The 12732-nt window shown below is 40.3% G+C and overlaps 1 protein-coding gene and 1 long non-coding RNA gene across 10 annotated transcripts in view; one reads left to right on the forward strand and one right to left on the reverse strand.

The window, feature by feature from the left end:
* The window catches only part of LOC107316438 (uncharacterized), a 99167-nt gene that overhangs the window by 80479 nt on the left and 5956 nt on the right, over positions 1 to 12732 (forward strand). Inside the window, exon 4 of one of the 3 annotated variants that reach the window (XR_004308043.2) lies at positions 699 to 842. The exons of the other annotated variants lie outside the window; for them this stretch is intronic. This is a non-coding gene — a long non-coding RNA (uncharacterized LOC107316438). Of the gene's footprint in view, positions 1 to 698; positions 843 to 12732 lie in introns of those variants that run through there. 3 annotated transcript variants of the gene reach the window in all.
* The window catches only part of CALCRL (calcitonin receptor like receptor), a 58503-nt gene that overhangs the window by 3426 nt on the left and 42345 nt on the right, over positions 1 to 12732 (reverse strand). For all 7 annotated transcript variants that reach the window (XM_085553592.1, XM_085553596.1, XM_085553590.1 and 4 more), the window contains 6 exons: positions 11874 to 12000; positions 9653 to 9806; positions 8403 to 8463; positions 8218 to 8284; positions 1356 to 1574; positions 775 to 816 (listed from right to left, as the gene is read on the reverse strand). In XM_085553592.1, the coding sequence (XP_085409718.1) occupies positions 775 to 816; positions 1356 to 1574; positions 8218 to 8284; positions 8403 to 8463; positions 9653 to 9806; positions 11874 to 12000 (670 nt within the window). The remainder of the gene's footprint in view (positions 1 to 774; positions 817 to 1355; positions 1575 to 8217; positions 8285 to 8402; positions 8464 to 9652; positions 9807 to 11873; positions 12001 to 12732) is intronic.

Genomic DNA, 12732 nt, shown 5'->3' on the forward strand with positions numbered 1-12732 from the left:
TGAACAAAATGTATCCGGAAACCACAGGGAATGTTCATTGCAATTCATACGACTGGAGATTAAAGAGTAAGGGGAGGAAGCGAGATCTATGGGAAATGAATAATAGCCAAATAGTTAACACTTAAGTAAATATTGTTGGTCTGATAAAATGATGGAAGAACGCAACGGGATGAAAGAAACTCAAGGTTTGGTGCCATTAAAACATGCAACTGCACTAAGTGCAAAAAAAATGAACATACAGATGTGAAAGAAAAAAGGACAGGACTGTACCTGTTCCTCTGCCAACAGTGTTGGCTAAGTCCTGCTTCTTTGTCGGGAATTTATTATCCGTTTGTTGTGGTTTTTCTTTCAATCGTGAGTTGCAAAAATTGCACCGAGAAAATTTGCGTGCGTATGCATATATATTTAGGCTTTCTACTGTGTCTATCTTAAATGCTAAAGCCCTCTAAGTATACTCTCATGGGTGAAGCTCAGTTCACAAGACCTTATTCTATTCAAGTTGACAGAGAATGCTTAAGAGCTGCAACAGGGACCCATTCCATAAAATAACAAAACACGGTGTGATTCTTGGGCAAAAAGATGAAGAAGGTAGTTATTGGAACTAACTAATCATGATTTCTCAAAAGTACGCTTCTTATTCAAGAAATTGTGACCAAGGCGCAACAAGCTATTAAGCTCTGACTTTCTATGTTTTTCAGGTGTGCTATCTCCGTTATGGCTAGAATAGACATGATCCATAAACACAAAATAATACGATAAAAATGATCACTTTACCTCTCCGTTGAAGAAGCAGAAAATTGTTGCTACCAGTAGACCCTGTAAAATAAAGATAACTTTCTTTATTTCATTTGTGCATGGATTTTTTCAGGTCTGAAAAACAATCAGAGGTTCCCAATACTATTCCGATAACATAGCAAACGGAATGTTCTATAAATCTAATATCTGCGTCCAGTTTATAAGAACACTCTACAAACTAGTAATAGACCATGGTATGTTTCTATTCTTTAAACAACAAAAAAAAAAATTCAGTACACTGAGAAAGCTCAAGTTGTTGATGGGACTATTGCATAAAGGTCTTTATATTATAAAGTAAAATGAATGGATAGTTTTTTCCTTTGTTTGTTACCTATGCTGTGCCCCGGTGGCGCAGTGGTAGGAATGCCGCCTTGCAACACTGGGGCCCGGGGTTCGAATCCCCCCTGTGGCACAAGTGGTAGAAGTGCCGCTCTGCTACACAGAGGCTCGAATCCCAGGGGTTGGACTCGATCTCTAAGGTCCCTTCCAACCCGCACGAGACTATGATACTATGATATGATGATATGCTGACAGATCGGCAAAACATATTTAATTCTTACCTGGTAATGCATAAGGATGTGCACCACGTAGTCATAGACTTCTTCCGTGATTCGACCTTCCGGTCGCCACGGAAACAGCACAAATTCGATGCCGAGCAGGGGAACCAGAATGAGGGTGGCTCGCACCGCTTTCATGTATAGGTTGGATTCTGCCTTGTGGGTGTCTTTCAGCTTGGTTATGAGCACACGGACGATATTTAACAAGAAGAAAAGATTCACCTGTTGAAAAAGAAAAGGACAATGAAGCTATTCTGAAAATAAACCGCAGACTACTTTTTAATGCTAAAAGCCCTAAGACTAAAAAGGCACGCAGCACGTACACAACATTCTGGTCACACAATTACCAAAAGTTAAGACTCTGAAAACACACTGAAGAAAATGAGGCTGACTGGGGTCTGACATCTAATCCCAGATCGTCTTCTTCTATCCTTTCAAGGGAGTGTCAACCCAAGTTATACTTCCAGTGTTTACAATCCGTATACCATTTTCTTTGCTAGTACACTAATAGTACAAACCTGAATGATGCTTACGAGGAATTTAAACTGCATCTTGTGAAAAACAGAGTGGCAGTTGCTGTTTTGTACAAAAGAAGGAATAGAAATGAACTGCCAGCCGTGACTGATGCAGAAGAAGCGCCTTATAGAAGGCCACAGCTGCAGGCCGATATACACAAAGATCTGACATGTGGTGCAAAGCTGAAAATGCTTAATATTTTGCATCCAGTTGTGTATTTTAATAGCCCTGTATGAACTATAATTACATTCTTTGGAATGACCTTTATCAGCATTAACTTTTCTGAGAAAAGGTAAGCAAAGCACACAGATATCACCACAGCATCCGTAACGGCAGTCTGATTGAAATTAGCTCCTAATAATTCAGCGATCCATTGTGAATGTAATACATGCAACTCGAGCGCGGTTCTCTGCAGTTGAGATCCTTACAGCAGTGCAAAAATCTGTTTCCATATATGGTTTAAAATCTACCCTTCCTCGTCTATATATCTTGGTGATCGCTCACTTCATCTTAAAAGCTTACATTGGAAAACTAACCAATTTCCATTACGGATGTACTTTTATTTTAAAAACAATTGAATTTACCTTGGCCCTTCTGTCCAAAAACTTCCATTCACTTTTACAGTTTAAAAAACAATACTGTCACAGTAATGCTCTCTTAAGATTTCAATGTAAAAAGGGGGGGAAAACATCACTCTTTTTTGAAGACCTAGGGTACTAATGTGAAAGGTTATCCTGAGCTCCACAGCAGTAAGAGAACTGTGTCAAATCCTTATCGTTAATATTTATTTATTTTGCAATAAAATTTTAAATAGTCCCATGTTTTATGGCTGAAATAACAAACTGACCTGAGTGTTAACTATTTATTAAAAGATTGCACCTTGTAGGTTGGCCTGATAAAGAATGACATTCTCCCATCTCTGTATTTTAAACAGGCTTCTCATAAGGACTATCCTTTTTTCTTTTTTTAAACCGTGAATTTGAATAATCTATAGAGAATAATAAGTAAAAGAAATCTGACAAGTTCGGTGTTATTACATAGTTACCGTAGCTGTTAAGAGCTTCTTGGGGAATAGTAGTGAATATCTGCTCATTTAGTTTCAAAACCAAAACCAAACCAAAACAAACAAACAAAAAAATAAACAACCAAAAAACCAAACTGCAAACACAGCTATCCATACTAACTGTCAGTCGGCATATTAGCGCTCATTCTCGATTCGAAAAGCAATGTCTTCACATATGTATATGCATATAAATACATACATACACGCTCAACAGTCTAAGAATGCAAATAATGAGACAAGCAGCAATGGTAGGGTTCTATTTTAATCCATTGTAAAACCCCTACAGAAACTACACTTGAGACGCTATAAAAATAAAGCTAAAGGCCCCCTCGAGAGAGTGCTGCCAATCCAAGGACCGTGCCCAAGGAAATGAGAGGCGAGACTGCTGTCTAGCATCCCACTCCAGAGGGTGGAGTAATAGCGTCTAGTTCATTTATCTCCTCTTTGCATCATCTGTCCTTCCTGCCAACAATTATATAGAGTAAAAAAGAGAAGCAGGGGAAGGAAGAAAACATCAGAAAGACAGAAAAGCTCCTTCTACAATACGTAGGAATTCCCGGCCTCTGCCTCTCAGTAGGACGAGTACGAACAGGGAAGCTGTTTCAAACCATGTGTGTCACTGTGGCCTCCACAACCCTGGCAGAATTCCTCTCACATCCACTGAGGTTTTCAAGATAAACAGCTGTATACTGCTACAGCAATATGGCCCTTGACGGACATGTTATGTTATTTATATTCCACTCGCTTTCTATTTAAACTATTATAACAGGAAACTGCTTTACATAAGAAACTACTGCACTAATTTCTTCTGGAAGATTCCAGCTACCTCTTGGCTTTGTTTCAGCAACCGAGGTCTTTCGGTTCTCTCTCAGGGGATTCCTTAAGATTTTATGCAGCCCGTGATTCTCATCCGATTCCCTGTGGCACACGCAGACAATAAATCCGTCCTCCATTTCTAACTTTAGGCCTCCTCACTTAAACTGCTAATTCATCATTAGCCTCTCTCAGAATTGTCTTCCCTCTTGTACTTTGCTAGCATAGCTGATCCCTATAATACTGTACTTAGAATGCTAACTGAAGATGAATGCAGCTGCATATAGAAGTAAATACCACTCAGAAAATAATTTCTTTTGCAAAATGATTTTCCATTCACCTACGAAAACACAAAAACAATCAACAACAACAACAACAAAAGAACACGGTGAAAAAAAAACATTCAGTGTTTGCAAGTAAAGATCCGGACAAAAAACTGAGACCAAACATAGTACCTGATGAGGAAGAGCAGTATGAAAGTTAGTAAAAGTATGTATAACCCATGACACAAGCATATGGAGCACAGGACAAACTGAAGTCTTAATGAAGTGAATAGGTCTCGATTTCAGCAAGGTAGAGAGTGAATCTTTGCATTCAAAGACAAGCAGGCCAAAAGAACTACTTCAACATATCTTATCATCAGATTGCTTGCTACAGTTTGCAAAGGCCCAAAGGAGTCCTGTCGGGCCAGCTGCGGCACGAACATACAGAAGAGTACTGGCAGCCGCACGGCGACATGAACATCAATCCAGGTGAGTAAGTGAAGGCATAAAGGAAGGCGGGGAAGGAAATCCTAGATGAAATGCTGGATCCTATGCTATGAACTTAGTAGAATCTAAGTTCTACCTTCAAACTGGTTATGATGTGCGGTCTCTGTGACCTGCAGTTCTCGATTTAAAAATTCCCCGGTCTCTGATACTTCTACTACTCTCCACATCCAGTTTGTGCTTAGCAGTACTGTAATTCTTACAAGGATATTGGTATCAACTCTATTTAAATTAATTATCAGTTGCTATAAACAAATCATTCCTGGATCCAGAAACTCAAATATTCTTAGACGCTAATGGGAACTGTTTGCTTTTAATACAGGTATGCAACTTGAGACCTATGCCTACCTGAGCTCGGCTTTCTTGGCCTGTGTGCCTGTATGTGTTCGTGAAGACACGATTTATACCCAACTTACGGACGTTCCCTAGGCTGAGTACACCAGTGCTAGGCTTTCCACTTCTTCAACGGAGTACAGCTGAAAATCATGAAACGTGTTGGTGACAAAAACATAAACAAACTGGGTCCCCTGAACTTCCTTCCAGTACAAAATCACTATATGTCAGGCTAAGACAGCGGACAAAACAACCATCCCTTGACTTTTACTTATATAAATAATGGCATAGCTAAATAAAAAACTATTATTTCAGTGGTGCAAAAGCTAACTAAAACTCTAGTGTACTGGCATATCCAACACTGAAATCTACCTCCCCTTCTATCAGTATTTCTCTAATCATAGAATGGTAGAATAGTCTGGGTTGGAAGGGACCTTTAATATCCTCTAATTCTGACACCCTGCTGTAGGCAGCGCCGCCGCCTGATAGACCGGGTTGTTCACAGCCTGATCCGGCCTGGCCTTGAACACTTCCGGGGAGGGGGCATCCACAACCTCCCCGGGCAGCCTGTTCCGGTGTCTCACAACCCTCACACTAAATAATTCTTTCCTAATAGCTTGTCTAAACCTACTCTCTCTTCCAGATTAAAACCATTTCCCCTCACCCCATCACTCCCTCATCCTGTCCTCTCGGGAGAAGTGCTCCAACCCTTTCATCATTTCTGCAGCCCTCCTCTGGATTCGCTACAACATCTTTAAGTCCTTTTTTGTGTTGGGGGACCCAGAACTGGACACGGTGCTCCAGGTGGTGTCCCACGAGACTGGAGTAGAGGGGCAGAAGCACCTCTTGCACCCTGCTGGTCATGCTTCCCTCGATGCAGTCCTGGATACGGTCAGCCTTCTGGACTGTAAGTGCACATTGCCAGCTCAAGCTTAATCTTTCATCAAGTGACACTCGAAAATGCTTCTCCTCGAAACTGATCCGGAGCCATTCTGCACCTGACCTTTAGTTGCGCTTCAGATGACCCTGACTCAGGTGCGGCACCACGCTCCTGGCCGTGCTGAATTTCACAAGGGTGGCAAAGACCAGCCACTCAAGCCTAACAAGGTCCCTGTGGTTAGCACGCCTACTTTCTAGCAGGTTAACTGCACCGCTCAGCCTGGTGTCATCTAGAAACTTGATCTTATAACAAACATTGCTCTCTACTGCTTAATTCCCATTCTATTTCCTTAATTGTGGTTACTTTGGCAAACATGTGCAATTAGAATCGTAAAATCACCAAGGTTGGAAAAGACCTAAAAGATCATCCAGTCCAACTGTTCTCCTATTACTAATAGCTCCCACTAAACCTCAACACAACATCCAGTCTTTCCTTGAACACCCCCAGGGTCAGTGACTCCACCACCTCCCTGGACAGTCCATTCCAGTGCCTGACCACCCTTTCTGAGTAGTAATACTTCCTAATGTCCAGACTGAATCTCCCCTCCCGTAGGTCTGATCCCATCTGCAGATTATTTGGCAGGGATCTGGCCTCAGTTACATAATAGCAGGGACCAGCAGTTAAGCTGCTAACATTATGTAATTGTAGGATTTTCAGCAATGTACGAGAGGTACAGGCCTAATCCCCAATGACTTTTGCCAATTCTTCCCAGCGCCCCCTTGACGATTCTCTTTGTGCCCTTTGAGATCTTCCGCCTGCAAATAGAAACCTTGTCTTTTCCCTCGATATCTAATTTGCAGTTTAATATTGTTACTTAAACTTCTACTAAAGCAGGTCACATTTAGTGAAGTGTGAAAATTGTATCTGGCAAGCAGGCTGGGAAGCAAATGAGGGTTCTGTTTGCCAACTCCAAATGCACGCTTTTCATCTTCTGTCTTTATCTCTGGCCTGTCTTTTCTAAATCAGTGTATTCATTTTTTTGTTTTGTTTTTAACATCCAAGCAAAAAGTACAGTACTGCCGCATCGCAAACATCACAGACAAGATGTATAGCCATGTCTAATCTGCTACTCTTTCCTGGTTTTCAAATCCAGCTGCTGATCGCATTGAGGCAACAGAAACATACTATGTGAAAAATATACATAAATCAAAGGTATACTTATTTCTAAATTGCAAAGGCGACGGATAGGGATTCTGCCAAAAGCGATAACGCGCAGCACATTAATGTGCACCTAATAAAATCCAAAGACATTCTTAGTGTTGCTATGAGCAGAAAGAAGACTTGACCTTTCGGACTGATCTTTAATGAGCATCTCAATAAGTATGAGTTTTAGCACTGTTTCAGTATGATTTTACTGATGCCACTGCTGGGCATCAGTAACAGCTGGGCTGTTCTCATAATACAGGTCTGCTTAAGCGGTTATATCTTAGCTTTACAGAGCTTTTCTAAAGACTTCAATCCGTGAAGGGACACCTACACGAAAGAAGTGATAAGCCCACATTACAATAAAAAGTGAAATATGGTGCCATTCGAGTAAGCAAATAAACATTGCTTCCTGAGAAACCAAAATTTGTTTTTTTATGGAAATTGGAAAGAATAAAATTGGACAGAATTTATCTCTGGTTTTAACTGTAAAAATTGAACTACTAGCTATCCTGTCTTTAAGGCTACACTCATACACACTACCTAACAGACCGAGGGATAATCAGGGACAATATCAGGAACGTGCCAAGGGCCACGGATCTCAATACTTTCATGGGGATGGCCTCTGGCTTCCTGAGGCAAAGGATCTCAGATGTGTCACACTGTCAAAATGTTCTCAAAAATACATGCTCATCGGTCAGTTTCACTGTGACTGAAACTGAACCTCAAGAACCGTGGGATTTAAGGAAGAGTCTTCTGAGTGATTTCTGTATGCACACAAGTGCCCCATGAATATCCAAAAACACTTTAAAAGTAGAGAAAGTTCATATGGATCAGAACCCATAATGTTTCCAAAGATTACTTCACGTTATCATCCTTAATTTCCTTGCACAAACTGACAGTGATAAGGGAAGTTGTTACACATGCTTGATATCTTTGCCAGATCGGCTTTGAGTTTTTGTTAAGGTAAGTACATCTATTTTAGATATAAAATAATAATAATAATAATAATTATGACCTTATGTCCTTACTCCTATGTAGAAATTAACCACTGACTGAATGTCTTCAATTCAACTCAATCTTTTGAACATTTTCAGAACTTTCTTGAGTAGCAAAAATGTATGAAATAGTAAAAAGGTCAACACAAAGGTATCTCATGTGCTTGGGACACTTAATGGATTAAATGAGAATCCTGTAAATGAGGGACTGTTAGTTTTAAGCTCTTCCCTGCTTTATATATCACCAAGAATAACTGTAAAAACTAAGACAAATTATTTGAACAATGCTTACCAATAGAGCGGCACAAATAGGGCCGTGGATGATGTAGAGAAGATGAGTATCAGAGCTAATCCAACAGCTGGAGAAAAGAAGCAAGGAGAGAAAAACATTAGGTACTTTCTTACCTGTTCTATTCCTTTTTCTTCTCCTTAAACTAAACATATACATTTTGCAAAGCAAATTTAGATACTACTTACTTGTCATTATAATACAAGCTTCTAGCGACGGCATGTATGCAAGCGGGGATCAGTGGAAAACCTGTGAATAGAAAGCAGTTTCTTAACATGTAAACCTATTAGCTAACATGTAAACAGCTAAATAAACCTGCATCTTCCGCAGAGATCCTTCAAGTCTTCCAAGTTATCTGTAAGCGTGGAGCGAAAAAAGGATAGGTCCCATTTCTTTTTTCCCATATTTATTTTAGAGGGGTGTATGAAACCTTATTCCCACTCTCTCCTATCCAAAAATCGATACTGACATACAGGAAGAAATGGTAAAGTAACATTTATAATGGTTTAGAAGGTAACAACCAATGTTAATGCAGATGGTTTGCAGGCTGAGATCTGCATTAAGGCTAAATGGTAAAATAACTACATATATGTCTGTAACTGCATATAAATAACACAATGACTAGCAACATTAATTGAGTTCCTCCCATTTTTGAGTATCCATAAAACAATATTCCTCGCACAAACAAATAAAAAATTAAACTGGCACATACAAACTTTAAAATATTAAATAGTTATTCGAGGTGCTTCACACCCTGGTAATGCCTATATTTTAGAAAGCACTGAGCACAAGTTAGCTCTCAACCTGGACTCTGATGTGTCCACTGCGGTACGGCCAGAGACACGGGCACCAAGTCACGCCGTAGCTGAACGTGCCTGAAGGAAAAGTTGTCACTCACACCTTACTACGGTATCTGAAACCGCCAGGCTGGGCGTGCCAGTTCTAATCTGGATATTACTTTAGATTATTAGCTACAACTGCTCTGTATTTGCAGAGTGAACAATACGGGTCAAATGGAACCGCTGGAAAAATAAGTTCTTAGCCATCTCCGATTGGGTTTTGACCCTCTGCCCTAGACGTGGAGAGACTTCTCTAAAAACAAACATTCACTCCTGAATAAACATCTTCAGATGAGGAACAATGAATAATTACTTCTTAATGTCTTTTTAAAATAAGAGACTATTTTCTCTATACAAAGGAGGAGTCGCTTCCTGACCACAGAAACACGTAATCTCTCTTTCAGCGAAGATAGGGGTATGTTCTAGTTCCTACATCAATATTCCTAGGCCTGTTAAAATATGACAGACAAAGAAGAAAGGCATGTTGTCATTGTTCAAATCCACCGCCTCAGAGAAGCGATGGGACTGCTGTTCGATTGCTTGAGAAAAGGAGTTAAAGAGAGCATTGGCCTGAAAATACAGAGAGTGAAATTGCATACCCCAGCCGAGAAGATAATACCACATCAAGTGCTGTTTCTCAGCAAAAACGGCCACCACGATAAGGGTGTGCAGGTAAATGCCTTCGCACAGCATCCAGAAGTAGTTGCAACCCATTAGGTACAGGTAGATAAACGTTGACACTTTGCAGCTAACCTGTAGAAAAGATAGCACAGTACGATATAAATTCTTCAGTTGCAAAAATCTCACACAAAAGTACTTGGAAAAAGTATTTTCTTTTACAGAATTAAACTTCCATATTTGATAGCCAATCTATTTTTACTCAGTGAACATAAGAAGCGAACATCCTCTAGCATGATGGCAGGAAGCGGGAATGATAGTATTTCCTTTTGTCACAAATAGCGACCCATTTGATCATTCCAGTTAAAACAGAGTCCTCGAATTAGCAGATGCATGAAAAAACATGCTTCTAAAAAGCAAATTCTCTGGCAGTTATACCAGTCACAACATAGAGAATGATAAACATTCTCAATTTCCTTACAGTATTTCCAATGTAAACCTAGCCCCGGGGGTACAGTTTGTACGGCAGGTTCTAGTCATAAGCATTTTTTAAGGCAAATATTAGGCTCACTCAAAATATTCTGGCATTCTTCAATTGCAACAGTACGTAAGAGTTTATTGTAAAAGCAAAAAACCTGAGATTGTAAATAAGAAATAAAGTGCTGTTTTGGACACAGTGGATCCTTTCTTCTTTGGAAATCAAAATGTTTGATCAATTGGGGTGGAAAAGGACCTTAATTATCATTGAGATCCAACCCCTAGGCCGTGGGCACAATCGATGCCTGCCAGCTCAGGCTGCTGAGGCCCTATTCTACCTGGCCTTGAACACCGCCAGGGATGGGGCAGCCGCAGCTTCTCTGGGCAACCTGCGCCATTGCTTTGCCGGCCCCATGCAGAAAGATGTCCTCCGAATATATCATCTAAATCTATTGTCTCTAGTTTAAAGCCACTTCCCCTTGTCCTGTCACAGTCTGCCTGTGGAATAAGTCAGCCACCATCCCATCAAAAATATCCTTTCAAGTACTGGAAAGCCACAATGAGGTCACCCCAGAGCTCTGTCTCCTCTGAGCTAAGGAAGAACAAGTGCTCTGTAGCCCCGGACCTGGATGCAGTACTCCACATGAGATTTCACGTAGACAAAGTAGAGGCGGTTAGAACTGTCACCTCTTTCACCCTGCTGCCGCCCCTCTTCCAATGCGGTCCGGGATGCTGTTGGCCTTCAGAGCTGCAATGGTGCGTCGATGGCTCACGTCAATCTTTTCATGTGCCAGGACCTCCGGGTCCTTCTCCACGTGACTCTCACATAAACAACTTGTTGCCTGCCTCCATCTGGACTTAGAGCTGATGACCACAGCCCTATGGCTGTGACCAAGTATTTATCCATCTAATTGTCCACCCTTCAAAATTCATATTTCTACAGGTCAGGTGAGGGACCACATCCGAGGCCTTGCACAAACCCAAGCTGATGACATCTGTCACCCTTCCTCTGTCCACTAGCTTAAACCAAATAAGCAACTTGATAATGTTTTACTGTGTTCTGCTAATTAATTTGCATATTAACGATAATTAGCAGCTATGTCAAGCCTGTTTTTCAGTATTTTTATGAGCTTTCACAGAAGAGAGAATCGATCTTTTTTACAGAAGCTATTGGAGTTGAGTGTTTGTACCCTGTCACAGTATAAAAATTGATCTAACATGTCTATTTAAAAATAAAGCCATATTTAGGGATCTGTATGTGCATTTCAACTCCTAACCCCGCGGGAGAGGCTACCGATTCACACTTAACGCGACAAGAAAGAGACACAAAGAACTCAAGGTGGAAAGCAAAAGCCCTAGAAAAGTTCCTGAGAGAGCCAAAATGTACTACCAAACTTCAGCCATCTCAATCTCCCTGCCATCATCTAAAACAGGCTACTTTCTTGCAGCTGTTTCAGCACGCTAGTCATCTGCACAAATCTGGAAGAGCGCTTCAGTACGCTGTGTCTGTGAGGCTGCTTTTTTATTTCAAAACCTCAAATATGAAGTGCCCAAATCACTGTTTGACATTTGCTGTAATACGTAACGTGGATACATTATAACTGAACATTTTGACCTTGCTGTATACAACGTTTCATCAACTACCGATGTTTCATTTATCCCTTCTACATTGCTGAAATTTTTCATATACAAATCAACAAAGTGGCCAGATATACTTTCACTTACTGGATTAGCTGCAACTAACTCCTGATTGTTGGCAATTGCGGTCAGTGAAATTATTGTTACGACAGAGTTGCAAACAAAAGAGAAAAAGAGATTTTTATGTAGGGTAATCCTTTGGCAACTCAAGCTCCTAAAAAAGAGAAACAAGAACAAATGAATACACAAGGGGACAGCTACGCGTAATCGGGGACAACTCTAACATTTTGAAATACTAGAGCTTTTTATTATGTACTCTGACATCAACCCTCTCTTCAACTCCAGTCCAAATGGAATAGAACCATGTGAAAGTTAATACATTCCCTTAATCTCCAGTTTATTGGACAACAAGAGGTAAACGAGTATATACAGTTGAAATACATCTACGACAAAGAGCTCGCATTGCAGCGGTTACCTAAAAATAATCTGGAAACAGGTAATGTAACATGTTTTGCTAACGCTAAGCAATTCTGCTTTTGTTAGTTTCTTCCAAATCACAGTCACACCCGAGCTTGAGGAAGTTGTGCCAGCCTATGTTTCAACTTACGTCTGCCTAGATTTTTGGAGGACAACTCTATTTTACTGACATTCTTAGTCACTTTTGTTCCTTAATCCTATAGCTGGAGAAATACCCAACTAAGTAAAAGAGGAAAAAAGTCACCTCGGCTTCTGCATAATCAAGTTTTAAAAAGTATATGAAACAGTTATAAAATGCAATATGCAAATGTTTCTTTTCCACATTTCCTTTGTAGACTGCAATAAAGTTTAAGACTGAAATATATATCAAAAGACTATTAAGAAATATAATAATAATACTCAATCATACCATCATGAGACAGGTTATTATTAACCTACTGATGATGCACTACTGCAATCCCAGCTAATA

This window comes from Coturnix japonica, chromosome 7, assembly GCF_054131305.1.
Source record: "Coturnix japonica strain WE chromosome 7, WE-NBRP24, whole genome shotgun sequence".
NCBI classification, from domain to species: Eukaryota; Metazoa; Chordata; class Aves; order Galliformes; family Phasianidae; genus Coturnix; species Coturnix japonica.